Source organism: Hyperolius riggenbachi, chromosome 9 (assembly GCF_040937935.1).
Source record: "Hyperolius riggenbachi isolate aHypRig1 chromosome 9, aHypRig1.pri, whole genome shotgun sequence".
Classification (NCBI taxonomy): domain Eukaryota; kingdom Metazoa; phylum Chordata; class Amphibia; order Anura; family Hyperoliidae; genus Hyperolius; species Hyperolius riggenbachi.
Window position 1 is genome coordinate 208,702,451 of NC_090654.1, and position 20,842 is coordinate 208,723,292.

Genomic DNA, 20,842 nt, shown 5'->3' on the forward strand with positions numbered 1-20,842 from the left:
ACCACATACCCGCAGCAGCCGGAAATCCCACGGCAAGCCGCCAAGGCATTTTGCATTGTGGAACACAAGAACAGGAAGTAAAGCAGGGCGGGAAGTGAAGCTATGATGTTGCTTCCTTTTCAATACTTAAAGAAACAAGGCCAGAGTATTCACTAGAAGGGTTGATACTATTAAAACTTTATTACTTTGGACACATAATGAAAAGACTAGATTCTACAGAAAAATCCTTGATGCTTGGAAAAATTGAGGGCAAAAGAAGAAGACGGTATAGCCTAAGATAGATAGAAAGAATATGTGAAACCATGAACTTGCCTATGCAACAGCTGAAAGAAGCTGTGATTGACAGACACATCTGGCATGCAGAAGTACATATGGTCCCAAAGCTTCGAAATAGACTAAACGAATGAGGAGGAGGATGCTTTATAGATTTATTTTTTGAGAATCATCATGCTTCCTATCAAATTGTTATTACTTCAGACAACAAATTCATATAGGCTATGATCTTCCTATTCACAAGATTGAGGGAAGCTAAAATAAAAAAATAATAATAATCCTTGCATGGGGTACTAATGATGCCAGGGGGTAGTGGAGCTGAGGTTACTAACAACTACTCTGGGAATCCGTTTGTACACGAGAATAAATTAATAGGCATTCCTCATATCACCTGTCTCATAAAAATAAAAAAAAAGACTGCACAATTGTCTTAATCATGTACAAACAAAGCAGGAATTATATTTTTGTTTGCTGACCAAGAATTCAGTGGACTGGAATCGCCCCATTGCGTGCGCATAAACCAGAGAGATGAACTGTGAAAAGGGCTGCTGCTTGTGTGACTGTGCAGCTTTCTCCCCATCCATCCTTTCCACCTGCCTCTGTAGTTCTCCGCCCACCTCTCTGCTCCATCTGCATCCATCCTCTCTCCCCCTCCCAGCTGTGTTCTGCTTTCCCTTCACATTCAGCATCTCCCAGCTGTCAGCCTCCATGTTTGTAAGTCTCTGCATTTTTACCTTCTGCATGTTGTTTGTTTTATCTCTGGTTTATTGCCTTTGTCATCTCCCTGGCCCCACCACTCTGTCTGCAATCTCTTAAACTATACGATCATGTTTATTTTAATCCTATCTTATGTCTAGATGGGGATATTGATATCTGATTACATATGTAGAAGCACATCACAGCATTTAACAATAGCACAGAAGCTAAAAGCTTTTTTTTTTACTAATTCAATGCAGTAAACTAGAAGACCTAATACTAACCGATAATATATTCATTGAATCTTAAGTATTTGCAAGAACATTACAGCAAATATCATTGCCCCAGTTCCTTTAACGGATGCTGCTATTGTAAGGAAATTAATCTTCCGGTTAATGGCTTAAGCAAATAAATCCTTCTGTCAGTGGCTATTGTGCATCAGACACATATTTAGAAGATACAAATACACACATGCAATATATATAAGTTAAGCCAAGGCCTCTATCAGTGGCGTAGCTAAGGAGCTGTGGGTCCCGATGCAAGTCTTACAATGGGGCCCCCCAAGCACTCTATACATATTAATTGATACAGCGCACCAAAACCTACCAATGGCAAATACAGTATCAGAGGTGCAAGAAGGGGATGGGGAACAGCTTGTTAATGATTACCTCCACTATGCAAAGTATCTATAGAAGTGAATATTATCAGCATAGGACCAATAGAGAGCTAATATTGTAGTTGAGGGAGGGCCATTCGGCCCTCTGGCCCCGATGCACAGGGCCGGTTTAAGCAACAATGGGGCCCCAGGGCAAAATAAATCTTGGGGGCCCCCCAACACATACCCTGGAACAAAAATCGGCATTAAGGGACCTTTTTTGCAGCTGGTATAGTCAGGGTGTGAAGCCCCAATCGGTCGGAGCTCCACATTCTGGCTATCCCAGCCTGCATGGGGGACAAGGGGTTAAAAAGTTTCAGGAGGGAGGACCCCACATAATTAACAAAAAAAAAATTCCCACACTCTAAACATTAAAAAAAATTGGGAAGATAGGAAAAAATCCCAGGGATCTTCATGCAGCCATATTGAGGCTGTATAGCGATCCCTGGCCAAAGCACTGTGGATGCATATGGACCCCATGGAAACCCCCGTCAGGAAATGTATTGCTCTTTCTTTTGATACATGTAAAATTACATTACCATTAGATTTGCTACTAAAAGTGACATTTAAAGCATTTAAGAGTATACTTTTTTCCTTTGAAACTTTAAAATCTATTTTCTCAAAAACTATAAGGTCTTTTTGAAAAATTGTTTTTTCCTCTTATTCCCAATGATCTCTGTAATACATCCTGCCAATTTAGGGTTTCTAGCATGTAAGGTGGATTTGCTATTAACAGTTAAAGTCGGTGGGTTTTTAAATGTGTATTTTCTTTCCTTTGAAACTTTTAAATCGATTTTCTCATAAACTATAAGGTCTTTTTGAAAACTTTTTTTTTCCTCTTGTAGCCACTGGGGGCCCCTACAGGCTCTGGGGCCCTGGGGCAATTGCCTCCTTTGCCTCTATGGTAGTGCCAGCCCTGCCGATGCAGTCGCCACCTCTGCACCCCCTATTGCTACGCCCCTGGCCTCTGTTGTCCTTATTTATGCTGCACTGGAAACATATCAACTCTGCTCTCCATTAGTGTGGAAATTGCTACAGCTGTGGACTATTTGCTGGGCAAACTACGGCATCCTTGCAATACTCAGGACGTTAGTGCTTTCAATCCGGCCCACCCATGAAGGGTCAGAGTCCTCTCCTCCCTCCCTCCTTGCAGAGTAGAGAGAAGTGGGTAATGACAGGTTTAACTCGCCCAATCGCAGCTTCCAGCATTTATCTCCGAGGCCACAGCGGCGTCATGTGACCCGCCGTCAGTAGGTGCCAGCGCGTCACATGATACCTCTGTGGCCATGGAGATCGGTGCTGGAAGCTGTGATACGGTGAGTAAACTATCACTACCTTCTGTTCTCAACTCTGGGGAAGGAGAGGAAGGCAGCACCTGCGGCCAACAAATGAAAAAGTTTGCCCACGCCTGATATAGGCCTCAATTCATTAAGCTTATCGCCTGTCTTTAATAACGTTTCTAGAATTATCACCATGGTGATAAGGCATGTAGTATTCAGGAAACATTTTATGTTGGGCAAACCTAAAGTTAACTCTTCTGTGTTTAAGTTAAGGTGAAATCTCTAAAGTTAACCTTTCAATCTTTAAAATAACTACCTCATTCTAAAGTTAAAGACAGGCTGTTAATTAACTTCATGTGAAAATAACTACAGAGGAAGTAACTTAAAGGGACTCCGAGCTCAAAAAAAAAAATGAAAATGGTACTCACCTTGGGCTTTCTGCAGCCCAGTGTAGGTCGGGAGGTCCCACGACGGCGTCCTGGCTCTTCTCCCAGGTCTTCTCCCAGAGATGGCTGCCCGGTGGCTTCCGGGCAGCTCCAGGCGACACTGGCCCCAGTGTCGGGCTCTCTCTCTCTCTCTTCCGCATACGTCACGTCTGACTTCATCACGGCGGCCGCCTCGCATCATCACGGCGGCCAGCGTGACAGTACGGCGCATGCGCGATTAAACCGCACATGCCCTGTACTGTCACGCCGGCCGCCGTGATGACGTATGCGGAAGAGAGAGCCCGACACTCGGGCCAGTGTCGCCTGGAGCCGCCCGGAAGCCGCCGGGGAGCCATCTCTGGGAGAAGACCTGGGAGAAGAGCCAGGACTCCATCGTGGGACCTCCCGACCTACACTGGGCTGCAGAAAGCCCAAGGTGAGTACCATTTTCATTTTTTTTTTTGGAGCTCGGAGTCCCTTTAAGGACTGAAGTGATAAGATAACTCTCTCGCTGTGAAAACTTATCTCTACACCTTAATAAGGCAAGATCGATGTGTGGTGGTAAGTTTTCTCTTGCCTTATTATCTCCAGCATGATCTTAGTGAATTCAGGCCAAATTGACTGGTATTGCTTTTACTGTTATGGTAATCGTTTATTATTTCATTTTGCCATATTTGGTGAGTTTGTTAATATGATGAGAAATAATATATCAATACATTTACCAGTTACTGAAGTAAAGTGCTAGGATGTGGGAAAGTGTGTCATCCAGAGCCGGGACAAGGTCCTCCAGCACCCAAGGCTGAGACACCAAAGTGCGCCCCTCCATCCCTCCCACCTCAGCTGTCACACACTGATTGCTATTAGACGAAGAGGGCCACAGGGCCCACAACCTCCCCAACACCTTAATATCTAGTTATCTGGCTTGCAGTCACTGCCATGTATCCCCTTTTATTATTTCTTTCTGCTTCAAACACAATTAGGAATGACAGCTGAATGAATTCTGCGCCCCCTCCTACACTGCGCCCTGAGGCTGGAGCCTCTACAGCCTATGCCTCGGCCCGGCCCTGGTGTCATCTATGAAAATGTATGTGATTTACACTACATGGGATGTTCAGTATAGGAGAACTATTTACCTTTTATTTATAAAGATCCACAGCACCAGAGGTAAACCTACAGGCAGAGTAATCCCTGCAATTTCTGTGGGGGCCCAACCGTTTACCCTCCCAGCAATATAGGAGTCCATCCCCCAGATCAGGCCTTGTTGTGGCTACACTTGGTATGGATGGGAGGGTAATCTAAAGCAGGTAAAAAGGCTGCTGCATAGAGCGCAATGTTATTCTCAGCTTTTGCTTCACCCGCAGTATACTAAGAGTTCACAATATTTTAAGGCAATAGAAAGTCTCAATACGAAAATCATAGGGAAATTCATATAACAGCAATAGGAAGTCTCAATATGGGGAGGGTTATGGGCTAGGCACCACCTGGGGGGGTTTAAGGGTTAAGCAGCGGTAGAGGGAGAATTAAGAGTTAGGCATCAGTAGAGGGAGGGTTAAGGGTTATGCACTACTGGGGAAGGAGTTCACGTCAAATCCAGCGCAGGAGATTTGGGCGTAGCCAGTGACACCATAGACCGTAATAGGAATTACGGCTGTAGTGGCGCACAGTGAGTAACTTCAGTTAGTAACTGGTAAATAATACACACACATCTTCACTCCTTCCTCCCGACACCCTCTCCCCATATAGAGTAGCACAGCGGAGCAGTGTAATGTTTACCTGCTTCAGCACTGCGCTGGATTTCTTCTTTTCTTCCTGGCAACCGCATGCTCTCTGTTTCCATACCTCCTCCCGATCATGTGACATACTTCAGTAACCTGTAGAGGTAGGTAGCACAGCTTGGCTGTCAGGAAGATCAGAGGAGACCCAAAAGCAGCACTGGAGCAGATAAATATTAAACTGCTCTACTGTGCTACTCTGCAAAAGGCAGAGAAGCAGTGTCCTCACAGTCCCTATAGTTACACCCCTTAGTTTGAGACTGTTCAATAAATGTTAAAGCTTAAAGGGAACCTTAACCAAAGAAAAAAAATAGATGAACTTACCTGGGGCTTCTATCAGCCCCCTGTAGCCAATGTGTGCCCGTGCCATCACTAATTGATCCTCCGGTCCCCCCCCAGTGCCCCTCTTCTGGCCGGGCGAGTCGATAGCCACTGGGCATGTGCAACTCTGGCTGTGCGCATTCTCAATCATGCTCTTGTCCTCGGGAGCGTTCTCCATATCGCGCAGTAAACATTTCCCTGTACTGGCCATGCGCAGAGCCATTAGGAGGTGCTCGGACCAGGGTCGCACATCCAGAAGAAATAAGGGTGCTGTGGGGGACCGAAGGGTCTCTCAGTGACAACGTGGGCACAGGACGGCTGCAGGGGGCTGGTAGAAGCCCCAGGTAAGTTAAACTCATTTTTCTAAGATTCAGCTTCATTTGACCTGCGACTTAGTGATTGCCGATAGTCCAACTGATTATTTTTTCATCGCAACAGATAAGGCTGCATTTAGAGGTTGGTATGGCAAGTATAATAATGCATGTGCTGCCATTAGAAGTACGGTACATTTTCAAAATGTTTTGGTTTTATGAAGTTTTTTTTTTCTGGCACTTTTGACAAATGCTTTTGTTTTAAAACCAAATATAGATTTATAACTGTTATGCTTTCAGGCGAAGATGAAAAACAATGCTGTCACCTTTTTGGTCTATCCATCGGTGGTGTTCATGGTGTGTGGGCTAAGCCCATCGTTTGGTCGCAGCCCGCGTAGCCCCGATCGTGTATCAGAAGCTGATATCCAACGTCTGCTTCATGGTGTGATGGAAGAACTGGGCATTGCCAGACCCAGAGTGGAGTATACTGCACACCAGGCCATGAACCTTGTTGGTCCCCAGAGCATTGAAGGTACGTTATAAAGTAAACCAAAGAGTAATAAAGAAAAAAATAGTCCAAAAATCATAGGGATCTACTACGTCTGGTTATTGCTGTAATAGAGACAAACGTTCAAAAGCATTATTCCATATGGACTGTCCAAGGGAAATGTGCGTAAAGATGATTGATAATGGTCCTTCACCAAACTGGTTACATTGTTAGAATTAATCTTGCCTCCGTTAATTAACCAATTTATTCATAAAAGTTGTCAAAGCTTTGTTACACACAGTTGCTGACCTGTAAATTGCCACAGTTAGATAATAGTTGTTCATAGTCTTGCCAGAAGGGTGTGGGGGGGGGGGGGGGGGTGTTGCCGAGTTTCTCTGCTGATATTGAATGAATGATTATAAAGGTACCAGAAAGTCAATAGTAATTCTGTTCATCTAAAAATATTTAAGAACATGACACTATGGCTAGTTCACTTTATTGCTGAATCATGTATTCCAATGAAGTTCAAAAGCTATGTGACATGATGGGATAAATATGGTTACATATAGTGCCGATCTTACTAGAACAGAGGTGACAAACTCAAATACAAAGTGGGCCGAAATTGTACACTGGGACCAAGTTGCGGGCCAACCTCAATGTCTACTGGCCACCATCCTCCATTATAAAGTTCCCAGGTGTCTAATGGCCCCCCACCCTCCAACCCCTATACAGTTCCCTGGTGTCTAGAGGCCCCCACCCTCCCCTATACAGTTCCTTACTGTTTAGTGCATTCCCACTACCTCCACCATATGGCTTCCCTGCTATTCTAGGGCTTCACCTCCAATATTGCTTCCCTGTTGGTGTAGAGTGAACCAAACATAATGCAAAGTGGGGAAACCACGTGAGGGACAAATTTTAATGGCTCCAAGGGCCAGATCTGTCCCGCAGGCCGGAGTTTGACATGTATGTACTAGTAGCTTTTCTGTTTCACTTTGTTTATTTATATTATGTCATTCATAATGATTTTTTACTTGAAACATATATATAATGGTCCCCTGACCCTTAGGTTGCATAAGAGGGAGCTCAGGGAACAGGGTCAAAGCAGAAAGTGAGACTTGTCAGCACTATGTAGCTGCTATCTGCAGCTGTGTCCATTATAGCTGCGCAGATATCACCAGCAATGTGTCCCCCCCCACATCAATATCCTTGTCCCGCCATTAGTAATATCCATGTCCCGCCCACATCAACAGCCATGTCCCATGTTTTGCAAACACATCCATACTTCTATAGATCAGTCCTGCACAAAAACACTTTTTGATCTTTGCAGAACCAATGGATATGTACTAACACCTCTGATCATATTGCAGAAGAATTATCTCCAAATCAGTGACTGAGCCAAACATTTTGGTTAGATACAGTGTGGTGCGAAAGTTTGGGCAACCTTGTTAATTGTCATGATTTTCCTGTATAAATCGTTGGTTGTTACAATAAAATATGTCCGTTAAATATATCATATAGGAGGCACACACAGCGATATTTGAGAAGTGAAATGAAGTTTATTGGATTTACAGAAAGTGTGCAAGAATTGTTTAAATAAAATTGGGCAGGTGCATACATTTGGACACTGTTATCATTTTATTCCAAAACCTTTAGAACTAATTATTGGAACTCAAATTGGCTTGATAAGCTCAGTGACCCCTGACCTACATACACAGGTGAATCAAATTATGAGAAAGAGTATACTTCTGCTTTACTCAAGCAGAAGTTTATTGAAAGGTTGATTTTCAGGAGAATATCCTTCTTCATTTGTCCTAAGTTAACAGATTCACCTTCCAAACTTTTACCTAATGTAATTTTGTTAGTCACTTAAAAAATCATAGTGCCTCTGGTTTGCCACAACTTATCTGGGTAATCTGTAAACCTCCTATTTATAAAGTCCTGCCCATAGAGCCATATTAATCCATAATCTATACATTGCACTGATGAAGACCAATATAGCTTGAAACAGCTGTCTGCAAGTTGGATTAGCATGAGCTTTAGTCACACTATACATCAGCTCAGGAATGTCTGCTTGGTTTTTCAAGAGTATAACTGATTGAAATACATATCCAGTCACTGAGCAAAAGTGATGTGTAAAAGGAGTTTCTTCATGTTCATGTAGTCTTGAATAATTGTAAAGGCCTTCTGTTTTAAGGAGGCAAATCTGTATTTTGGGGTGGTTTGGGGCAGTGGGGGTGGGGGATTGAGGAGTCCAGCATTGAGTGTTTGCATCCTGAAAGGAAAACAAAAGTTTGCTTTCTTAAAACAGAAAGTATTTGCGATAATTCAGGTTGGAGTGAACTCCGATAAGTCTTCCAGTGCATCACTGCTGAATATATGCAAATTAACCATTGTCCTTAGAAGCTAAATACGCCTGTAGATCCACTGGAATGCAATGATGTGTCAGCTTGTAATTAGTATAGAGCCATAATAATCCAACATGCATACCGATTGTTTCGCATTGGTTGATCCTCATCAGTGCATGGCATGGATTAATTTGGATTAATTGATTTTGGTAGGACTTGAGAAACCCAGAGGCTAACCAGCAAGCTCATGGCGAACCAGAACTCATAGGAGTGTGTAAGGGGCTACAATGGTCCAAAAAGCCCCCTTACTAAAATGCATAGAAAACAAAAGATTGAACTTGCTGCTTAGTCTATACCTCTGGGTTTTTTCAAGTCCTACTCCATAGAGCCAAATTAATCCATGCCATGCACTGATGAGGATCAACCAATCTGAAACAGTTGGATTATTATGTTGGATGATAATGGCTCTGTACTAATTACAAGCTGATACATCATTGCATTCCAGCGGATCTGGAGGTGTGTTCAACTTCTAAGGATGACAATGGTTAATTTGCATATATTCAGCAGTGATGCACTGAGAGACATCTCGGAGTTCACTCCAACCTGAATATCGCAAATACTTTCTGTTTTGTATTCCATGCATTTTAGTAAGGGGGCTTTTTGGACCATTGTAGCCCCTTACACACTCCAATCAGTTCTGGTTTTCCATGAACTTGCTGTTTAGTCTGTCCATCCTCAAAGGCAATCCTAAAATAAATAATAAAATAAAGTAAATAAAGAATAGTACAGTGGTAAACCTCCTTTTTTTTTTAGTTTCAAGTGCACTGACATAGCTACAATAATCAAATTATTATTATCGCAAATGTATTTAATGCTGACATCTTCCGCTGTGCTTTTTACATAGTGTACACATGTCACAAGCTGTCTCTCAGAGGAGCTCAGTATCTAATACCTACCATAGTAAGTCTCTCTTATATACGTATTGCAGTGTAAGGCCGCGTTCACAGTGGTACGGTGTAGTAGGCATTTTATGACATTGTGTGTTTGTTTCTCACTTTGTACAGCGCCATGGAATATTTTGGTGTTTTATAAAACAACAATAATAATAATAATAATAATGTAGTGTATGATTCACTGTATCCAATGCAACACAGTATAACTCGCAGTGCCACTTTCACTGGCAACGCAATTGCCAATGAGAACGTGGTCCAAGGCCAATTTGTGGGGGCAGAGGTGACAATTACCCTATCTGTATGTTTTTTATTTTGGGATGTGGGAGGAGTACCTGGAGGAAACGCGCAAACACGAGGTGAACATGCTAGCACTGCAAGGTGAGAGTGCAATCCACTATGCTACTGTGCTGCCCATGAAAGATAAATTACATGAATCTGTGCAGAAGCCAGTGCACTACTTTGGGCTTGTAATAGATATTCCATCTTTTTTAGCTTAGTTTAAGCTAATCTTCTGGCTGTTATTCTTGTAAAAACTTTAGAGACTGTTCACACAAAGAGCTTGATTCACTAAACAATGATAACGCATATCACGGCCACGCTAGTGTTTTCGCACGCAATTTCGCATTTTATGCGCATTTTCATGTTTTGGCGTGCAATCGTGAATTTTTGCTCGAAATCACGAATTTGCACCCAGAACTCTTCTGCTTGCTTGGTGCTGATGTGTTGCTGCTGCTGCCTCTGTCCATCTGTTTACAGTATCCAGTCGACCGGCCCTTTTATATACTATGTGGAACTTAGTGCTGGGAAAATGTATACGGGGAATATGTAGGCTTTAGTTACTGAGGTTGGAGAGTGTGTGGGTAGTGTGGTAGTGAGAGTGAGTTTACGCTGAGGAACAAGTGAAGGGTGGTGTGTGTGTGTGTCTGTGTGTCGTCTTAAATGTGTGTGTAGTTCCTTTTCTTTAGCCACCACCAGAGGATGGCCCCTTCTGGTTTCATATGCAGTTGCCAACCAGGAATATGGTCAATGAGGTGCAAATAACACAGATTTATTTTGTATGCAAATGTATGCAGCTCGGAAATAGAACAATCAAATTCTACCTAATTCGATTGATCCATGTTAAAACTGCAAACATTTGCATAAAACATTTCCACAGTTCTGCATAAGCTTGGAATTCTCTGCATCTGCTTGGTCATACCTACTCACTAAAGATGGTCAGTGAGATTCTAACAATTCTAGAGTGCATGCAAATTATTGGCAGCTTGGAATTGGGCCTATCAAATGCACTCCCTGCTCATTTTGATTTGTCCAATTCCAAGCTGCATAGTTTGCATCAGATTTGCATGCCAGGATGATTAGTAGTGTTGGTGTTTGAATTCTGGTTGTTCAAATTCAGAAACTCAAATTATGCCTATCAGCATGCTTCAGCACCCACACATGTGGGCAGGGTGGAGTTCGCTTATTAGCGCTTCACGTTGCAAGCATGCAGATCAGGTGCTCTGACTGAAGACTGGATTAGCTGCATCCTTGTTTCAGGTGTGTGATTTAGCCACTACTGCAACTTAAAAGATCAGCAGGACTACCAAGAAACTGGTACTGTTTAAAAGGAAACATCCATATCCCTCTCAGTTAAGGTGTTCGAATTCTGGTTGTTCAAATTCGGAAGCTCAAATTATGCCTATCAGCATGCTTCAGCACCCACACGTGGACAGGGTCAGGAGGAGTTCGCTTATTAGCGCTTCACGTTGTGTTTTATGCCAGTGATTAGTATCTGATTGACCATCTCTACTGCTGTCTTCTGCTTCTAGGCTCTTTTACATGAAAGGATGAAGGTGGTGAATTTACCACCTGTCAGCTGCTTCCTTTCACCGGCTGGGTGCTTGCTAGTGCTTGACACAGGCAGTAGAGAGGCAGCCCCCCCCAAGGAATTATATGTTAGCACAACCACAGCCATGCTCAGACAACAAACATTGCTTCTTTTTGCCACCAGGCACCGCCACAGTGTCAAACAATGAAAGTTGTGGGGTTACAAACGTTGCCATTCAACTGCATGAGATAACGGAGGGGACCTCTGGACAGTAGAGCATTGAGGAACTGTGGCAAGGGACCACACAGGCTTCTAGGGGCTAGAAGAAGCCCCCATTCACCATGTATATCCTTTAAACTTGCTTCAAAGGACACCTGAACTGAGAGGAATATGGAGACTGCTATATGTATTTCCTTTTAAACCATACCAGTCGCCCTGCTGGCCCCCTAAAACAAGCATGCAGCTTGCAACAGAAGTCCTACTAGAATATTAAGTTGGATTTCAATCAGAATCTGCATGCTTGTTCAGGTTACATGGTTAAAAGTTTTAGAAGCAGAGGATCAGCAGGACAGTCAGGCAGCCCAGAGCTGAGGGGCCAACTAAGATTTGCCTCCAAGGAGATTTATCCACCCCACTATCCCCTAACCTTTTGATCATTTAATATGACCTGTTAAAAAGTTACAAGCTTAAAGGGGACCTAAACTGAGAAGGATATGGATTTTTCCTTTTAAAATATTATCAGTTGCCTGACTCTCCTGCTGATCCTGTGTCTCTAGTACTTTTAGCCACAGCCCCTAACAAGCATGCAGATCAGGTGCTCTGACTGAAGACTGGATTAGCTGCATGCTTGTTTCAGATGTGTGATTTAGCCACTATTGCAACTTAAAACTCCAGCCTAAACAAACATACTGTCATTAAGTTACATTAGTTATGTTAATTAAAATAGATAGGTAATCTAATCTCTTACCCACACTGTTTTAAAAGAACAGTCAAATGTTTGATTTCATGATGGCAGCCATCTTTTTGGTTGAAAGGAGGTGACAGGGAGCATGAGACACAGTTCCAACTGTCCCGTGTCCTGAGCACCTCTCCCAGTTGCTAGGCAACGTGAATAACAACATAGGAAATCCCATCATGCACTGCACAGCATCAGGGAAAAAAAGCCGGGGCTTTTTTTCTTTGATGGGTGGAGCTTAGGTAAAAATGCAGCTAAAAATGATGCTTTGGTAAGAAGAACAAAGTTCTGATGCTGTGAAACTGTTAAAGAAACACCAAGCCTTTTCAGTTCTGCTGAGTAGATTTTTAGTCTGGAGGTTCACTTTAAGAGATCAGCAGGACTACCAAGCAACTGGTATTGTTTAAAAGGAAAGATCCATATCCCTCTCAGTTAAGGTTCCCTTTAGGGCAAACCTAAACTGAAAATTTAAAGTTACAATAAACATACACAAGTCACACTTACCTCCCTCAGAGTCTACTCATTAATCTATTTTTCCTTTTCCACATCCTGTTTGTCCACTGTGATCAATTAAATTCTCCATCCTCCATTTTAAAAATGTTTATTACCAGGTACGTCATGTGTTTATTTTAAATAATTTTACACAAAACATTTTCTAGTAGCAGACAGCTTTTATAAATCCATGCCAGGTCTGTAGGATTACTCATTCTCTCCAATGAGCCTCAGCTTGGGCTAGCCATAGTAATTTAGGCCTATAGTATCTGGCCCTGTGGTGGGTCCATATAACCTGATCTGTGGATGTACACGGCATACTCCATGTGACACTGGTCATGTTAGACATACCTCCCAGCTCATAAACTGCATCTCTGAGATATTTCTGCTGTCTGCACTTCATCCCTCCTGACTTCCCACTTCCAGAATGCAATGACCTCATGCACAGTAAATGGAAAACTCAGGCAGACAGTTTGCTATTATAATAGATTATAAATGATCTTTTATAATGTAAGGGTCATCCCTTCCTTCAAAAGGGTAATGCTATGAATAGCCATATGGGCATAGTAGAAAACAGTCATTTCCCCTCTTTATTCATGACTTAGTCATGATAAACCAACCATCAATTCCACTTATGGAACAGATCTGTAGCCCAGGGATGTTGATGTGAAAAGTCATTCACGCCATGTCTGATGTGAATACTCATCAGCTAGCCATCTAATTACTTGGGATAATCAGTCATTAGTATGTTCATTAAGCAGAAGACCTGAGGGTATCTGAATTCTATACCTCCCCATGTGCTTAGATTACAGAAAATGTGTTCAGCTCATGTATAATGGAAAAAACATACTTTAATGTTCAGGTCAAACTGATGATTGTTTGTTCTTCAAATGTCAATTGCAGCCTGGGAACATTTGGTGCATTATAAAGAGAATCGGGTTAATCGTTTTAACAGGAATCTCATTTTTTCCACACGTAATGAAGTAAATATATATTTGGGAACAATAGATGTTTCACAAACTGGACTCAAGTTTTTCAGTTGCAGCAAGCTGCCTTAGTGTAGACATAGGGGCGAGAAGATTCTGCACAAGTACAGTAAGTGGCGTACAGTATTTGCGAAAAAAAAAACAAGGGGACACCAAAAAACAAATATAGTGTAGAACATACAGTAAACTGCATGGAATGAGGCAAAAAATGTGGGAATCTACCTACTAACCCAGTGTAATAGGCATCCACTTTTCTAGCTCATGGGGATAACTAGCTTGCCAACTCCCCACTTAGGTATAGACCTGGATAAATGATGGCTTTTCTCCAGAAAAAGAAATGTGTGTGGTAAAACTACATAAAAAAAACAACCTCCCAACAGAAGTGGATACAAATATTGTGGAGTGGGGCCATCCAAAAAAACTAAAATGATTGGTGTAGCAACCCAGATGTCTGATTATGTGTGATCTGCAGAATCACCAATAATACAAGTATAACTGGTAAGCAACGAGGTATGTAGTGCTTGGTGCAACAGTAACAGAATAGTTTAGCTAAACCTCACCAGAGGAGCTGGTGGGTACTATTAGAACACAGTAACTGATAGTTTGGCTTAACCTCACCAGAGGAGCTGGTGGGTACTATCAGAACACAATAACTGATAGTTTGGCTTCACCTCACCAGAGGAGCTGGTGGGTACTATCAGTAGAGCGCCTCACCAGTGACAAGGGCTCACTGGTGAGTAGAGAGGTCAGACAGGCTATGATCAGTAACGAGCGAGCAGGCACAGTACAGAATCGACAGGCAAGAGAATAGTAAGATATCAGGCAGGGTTCAGTAACTGAGTCAGATGGGCAGATGTACAGGAACGATAAGCAAGAGCAGAGTCAGAGGGTAGCAAGAGTCATACACAGAATATCAATAACAGTAAACAATAATCCTAGTCTTGTGTGAAATCCCTGGTTTCCTCCCAGATCAAAGCACACCGGATACTATGTAAGGTCTGAGCGCTAGCACATAAGTAGTCGCAACAGCAGACAAGTTGCGAATGAACAGAGAAGGCTTATGAAGCAGAGGAGACCCCACCGCCACGCCCACAACAATCAACCAATCCGGAGCGCCGTGAGTCTCCTCTGACGTCAGCCGACGCGCCTCCTCCCGCATAAAGGTCCTGCGCCCGCGCGATACGGCAACTCTATGTGCAAACGACAGACCCGTCCTCGGCGTACTAGACGCCAGGGGCACAGGCGAGGTCCCTGAACATGAAGGCAAGGCGGCTGCGGAAACACCCCGAGCGTCCGCAGCCGCCATTACTGCGGTGTTACAGGGAGATATGTGTTGGCTCACCTCTCCACAACGCAGAGATATGTTTATTAGCACAATGTAAAAATACTTTTTAAATTGTCGGAATAAACCAATATCGCAACTTTGTGGCAGTGTCTTCCTGGAGAGGTAAGCCAACATCTACCTCCCCTTTTTTTAACCTGTTTTTTATTGTTTTTGTGAACATCCACCCCGCAGTGATACTGCACAAGGCTTTTCAGACTTAGAGTGTGGTAAAGAAAAGTGGTAACCTGTTTCTGTACCTGGTTAGTCATAAAATGTTATACAAGTATCTCAAGGGATTGAGTCCCGCTCCCTGCAAGATGACAGTCATTGTGTACAAGGCTTAAGAAACAGACTTGTTTCACAAATCTATGTTGACTTTATTATGCAAAGGTTCTCACACATGCTCTCAGTTGGCGTACTGATGTCATCAATATCATCAGAGCCTTGAGCAGTAGCCTCTGGGATGGTCAGCTTAGACATTTACCACATCTTTCCTTCACTCTGTTTTGGATAACTGTAGTTATTAAAAGTACAATGATCCATAAGCTTTCATGCTCTTCTCACGTGCTGTCTGAACACCAGGATCTATTAGTGATCTGGGGATTCTGATTGGTCATTTTGAGCATTTGCTCAGCTTTGGCAACAGGTTTACTCCAATTTTCCTTGCACTGATTTGGATAAATCCACCCTACAGTTGTGACTGTCTGTGTGGCTTATAAATAGCTATTGCAATTTTTCTGTATTTAGCCATAGAGATGGCCCGAACGGTTCGCCCGCGAACTTATTCCCGCGAACTTCGGTGGTTCGCGATCGAGGTGAAACACAAACTATATGCGAGTTCGATCCGCCCCCTATAAACTGGAGCGCGCTCAAGATGGCAGCCTCTCTTTTACCTGCTCCACACCTTGTCTCGGCTCTGGGAAGCATTAATCACATATATGCACAGAAGGAACAAAAATACTTAGAGATTCCGCACCATGAAATCTCTGGCTATAACTGGAACCTTCTGGGAAACGTGGAAGTTTATGGATGGCTAAGTTACAAGATGGATTGCACTCACTGGATTGTACTCATCATGAAAGTCATGTGTAGCTGACCTTGGTTTTGGAGTCCTGCATGGGAAGCTGAAAAGCCACACAAACAAACAAAAGCCTTCTCTACTCCTACACTCCTATACAAGGACACACAATGGAATAGGATTTCTTCACCAGGATACTCATGAGATTCACAGCTTCAAACAAACCAACACATCAAAAAGCATGTCCAGGCAACACAGCAAGCAGATCTCCTACCTTCCCAAGTCCTCTTCCCAAGGTAAGGGAATTCATCTTCCTTCCCAAACACCAGTAATATCTTTCAGCTGGCAATCCATTTTTGGCAGACTGTACAAATACTTTAAATGCATTCAGAGGCTGAAATTATATAGACTCCATTGCCTTTCTAAGTAAACCTTAGTAGGCCCCATGCTTCTGCATATCAATGAAATTTCCACACCTCTTCTAACAGATTTTCAAGGCCAGCATTTGCTTTTGTATACCCCTCACTGATAAACAACAACAATCAAAGGAAGAGCTTACTTAACCCATTCCTTCCCAAAGAGCAATGTTAATCTATACGGCCAGCTTCTTACTATCTCACTCTCAGGCCATCAAGAGCTGCATCTCACATTGGGAAAAAACAAGCTAATTTTCTGGAATCTCTAGGGATTTTAAATAAAACGCACAGAGGTTAAAAAAAAGGTGGCCAGGCCCATAAAAAGTGCCACACTCAGACTCGGTCCAACTTCAGGGACCCAGGCCCATTCAAGGAAAAAAACTTTCCAGCGATCTCCAGTGACGTTTACTGGAAATCAGAGGCTGAAAGTAGCAGAGGTTACCGTGTCCCTAGTCAGGGATGCAGTAACACCCCGGCAGTGAACCCAGTCGCCAATGCTAAGCCCCATGCAGTCACCGCATTGCTCTGTAATGCCCACTCTATAAACAATAAGACAGCCATTATTGCGGACCTTATTCAGACATGCGATTTTTCATGCATCACTGAAACCTGGATTGATGCCAATGCGGGCCCCACATTGGAAGCAACCATCCCAAACAATTACTCAGTCCTAAGTGAGGGAAGACGAGACCGCAGAGGAGGGGGTGTAGCAATTTGTGGCAAAACAACTCTGCAGCTCAGGGCCCTGAATGTTGGCTCAACAAAGTCCTTTGAATGTATAAGTGCCCAGATCTCAGCTGGTAAAGGCTTCAAAATTTTAGTGGTTTATCGTTCCCCCCCCCCCCCCCCCCCTCGTTCCTTGGTGACTTCAACGTCTGGGCTGATAACACTCAATTGCAAAATGAAAATTAACTAATAAATCTCATGGATGGACTAGGTTTCACACAAGTTGTAACATCTGCTACCCACAGAGGAGGGCATACGCTAGACTTACTGTTCCACCTTGGAATGGACATTAGTAACATAACAGTAACCCCAGTGGTGTGGTCAGACCATCACATAATACAGTTTACTATTGAACATCACCCTATCAAGCAGCTCCCTAAAGAAACAATCAAAATCCGTCCCCTGAATAAATTAACACCGGAGAGGATAACTGCCAACCTGGATTTTACAAATCTGCTCCACCGCCAAATGGACCCAAACACTCTAGTAACCCAGTACAACAACACGATATATGAAACACTTGACAGTATTGCCCCATGGCGCACCAAATCAGCAACCAAAATGCAGAAAGCTAATTGGTTTGACAAAACCATCATGGATCTAAAAAAGAAAGGGCGCACACTAGAAAGACAGTGGCGTAAATCAGGGTCTGAGGAGCACACATCTAGCCTAGTTTAACACCTCAGGCAATACCAACAAGCAATAACCAAGAAAAAATCAGACTTTATCTCGCACAAAATATCTACAGCCAACAACAGAGCTGGTCAACTCTTCCACACAGTGGAATCACTCTGCAACCCTTCCTGCCTAAAAGCCCCAACCACATTCTCTAGGGAAAGGTGTGAAGAATTCTCTGCCTTCTTCACAAACAAGGTGTCTACCATCCGTGCCAGCATTACACCAACAACAACAATTGACCACTAGACTTTGCATCTGCCTACTACCGTACCACCATGGCAAGTCTTTGACACTGAGTGAAGAAGATTTTGGAATTCTCATTCAAAGTCTCCGCCCCACTACCTGCGACCTGGATCCTGGCCCAACTGGATCCTTAACCACTTGCCGACCGCGCACTCATAACGCGCGTCGGCAAAGTGGCAGCTGCAGGACCAGCGACGCAGTTCTGCGTCGCCAGCTGCAGGCTGATTAATCAGGAAGCAGCCGCTCGCGCGAGCGGCTGCTTCCTGTCAATTCACGGCGGGGGGCTCCGTGAATAGCCTGCGGGCCGCCGATGGCGGCTCGCAGGCTAAATGTAAACACAAGCGGAAATAATCCGCTTTGTTTACATTGTACGGCGCTGCTGCGCAGCATCGCCGTAAGGCAGATCGGCGATCCCCGGCCAATCAGCGGCCGGGGATCGCCGCCATGTGACAGGGGACGTCCTGTCACTGGCTGCACAGGACGGATAGCGTCCTGTGCAGCCCGGAACACCAGGGGGCCAGGTAGGAGAGGGAGGGGGGGGATTTCGCCGCGGAGGGGGGCTTTGAGGTGGCCCCCCCCCCGCAACACCGGCAGGCAGGAGCGATCAGACCCCCCAGCACATCATCCCCATAGTGGGGGAAAATGGGGGGCGATCTGATCGCTCTGGATGCACCCTGATCTGTGCTGGGGGCTGTAGAGCCCACCCAGCACAGATCACAAATAACAGCGCTGGTCCTTAAGGGGGGGTAAAGGGTGGGTCCTCAAGTGGTTAATGCAGTGCCCAGAGCTGATCAGGCAAGCACTTCACAAAATCACTCAGTGCTCCTTGCAAAGTGGACTTTTCCCAGAACAACTAAAGAAAGCAATCATAAAACCCCTCTTGAAGAAACCATCACTAGATCCTGATTCTGTAACCAACTACAGACCTGTGGCGACCTTACCATTCCTATCAAAAGTTATCGAGAAAGCAGTCGCCAACCAGCTAGAAGCCAGGCTTACAGATAACAACATCTTTGATACTTTTCAGTCAGGATTCGGGAAAAGGCACAGCACTGAAATGGTATTAGTCCGAGTAATGAATGATCTACATACTGCAAGGGACAAGGGTGATTGCTCAATTCTGATTCTTCTTGACTTGTCTGCAGCATTTGATACTGTGGATCATGAAATACTAATCCAGCGACTAAAGAATTACTGTGGCCTAAGGGGTACTGTTCTTAGCTGGTTTCAGACCTTCCTATCTGGCAGGACACAGCAAGTATGTCTAGGCACACACTACTCTAATCCAGTGCCACTTCCCTATGGAGTTCCACAGGATTCTGTACTATCACCATTACTCTTTGCAGTCTACATGCTCCCACTGGGCAAAATAATCCAGAACTATGGCCTAGGATACCATTGTTATGCAGATGACACACAACTGTATCTGTCCTTCAAGCCTGGCACCCAAGACCCATCAGCATCCATAAATGTGTGTCTAGTGGATTTACAAAATTGGATGAACACCAGCTGGTTGAGGCTGAACTCTGACAAAACAGAGGTGTTGGTGGTAGGTGGTCCACACATGATGGATAAAGTTCAAAACGCTCACCACCTCAAACTAGCAATTGGGGGAGATACTGTACAGTATAAAGACTTTGTGCGAAACCTTGGGGTGATCCTGGATGGAAATCTAAAACTCAAACAGCAGATATCAGCTGTCGTCAAGTCTTCCTTCTTCCATCTAAGAAATATTTATTTTATTTATTGTATTTATAAAGCGCCAACATATTACGCAGCGCTGAACATTAATTTAGGTTACAGACAATATTTAGGGGTGACATACAGCAATATGACAATACAGGAATACAAGAAAACCAGATCACACAGTACAGTATGAGTACCAGGTAATGCTTAGTCAGTCACAGGATGGAGCATGGAAATTAGGCAAGTTAGGTTCACTCAGATGCATAGCATGGGTTGACAGTAATGGAGGTGCATGATCAGGTAGGACACAAAAGGAGGAGGACCCTGCCCAAAGGCTTACAATCTAGAGGGAGAGGTAAGGACACGAACGGTAGGGGACCAGAGTTCAGCTGTAGGTTTAGAGCACTTGTGAGGGGTAGTAGGCCAGAGTGAAAAGGTGAGTTTTGAGGGCTTTCTTGAAGATGTTGGAGGGGGCTACCCTAATGGGTGGAGGTAGGGAGTTCCATAGTGTTGGAGCAGCTCTTGAGAAGTCCTGGAGGCGTGCATGGGACTGGGTGATGCGGGGGGCATTTAGGCGAAGTTCATTGGAAGAGCAGAATGAGCGGCTAGGTGTGTACCTCTGAGTAAGATCGGAAATGTAGGTTGGACAGGTTTTGTGGACAGATTTGTAGGTCAGACACAGTATCTTGAATCTGATTCTGGACTGGATAGGGAGCCAGTGGAGGGATTCTAGGAGGGGATCTGCCGTGGTGGAGCGATGGGAGCAGTGGATAATTCTGGCTGCTGCATTCATGATGGACTACAGTGGGGCTGTTCGGGTCATAGGGAGACCAGACAGCAGGGCATTGCAGTAGTCAAGGCGGGAAATTATGAGGGCATGGATGAGGAGTTTGGTGGTGGCAGAGGTCAGAAAAGGGCGAATCTTACAGATGTTACGAAGGTGGAAGTTGCAGGACTTTGTGAGGTTTTGGATGTGGGAAGTGAAGGAGAGTG

General features: G+C 44.0%; 1 protein-coding gene across 1 annotated transcript in view; it reads left to right on the forward strand.

Annotated features, from left to right (window-relative positions):
* The first annotated feature begins 915 nt into the window (after window positions 1-915).
* Window positions 916-20,842, forward strand: part of SCG5 (secretogranin V) — a 77,381-nt gene continuing 57,454 nt past the window's right edge. Inside the window, exons 1-2 of the mRNA XM_068253925.1 lie at window positions 916-987; window positions 6,034-6,265. Of these exons, the coding sequence (XP_068110026.1) occupies window positions 982-987; window positions 6,034-6,265 (238 nt within the window). The 5' untranslated portion in view covers window positions 916-981. The remainder of the gene's footprint in view (window positions 988-6,033; window positions 6,266-20,842) is intronic.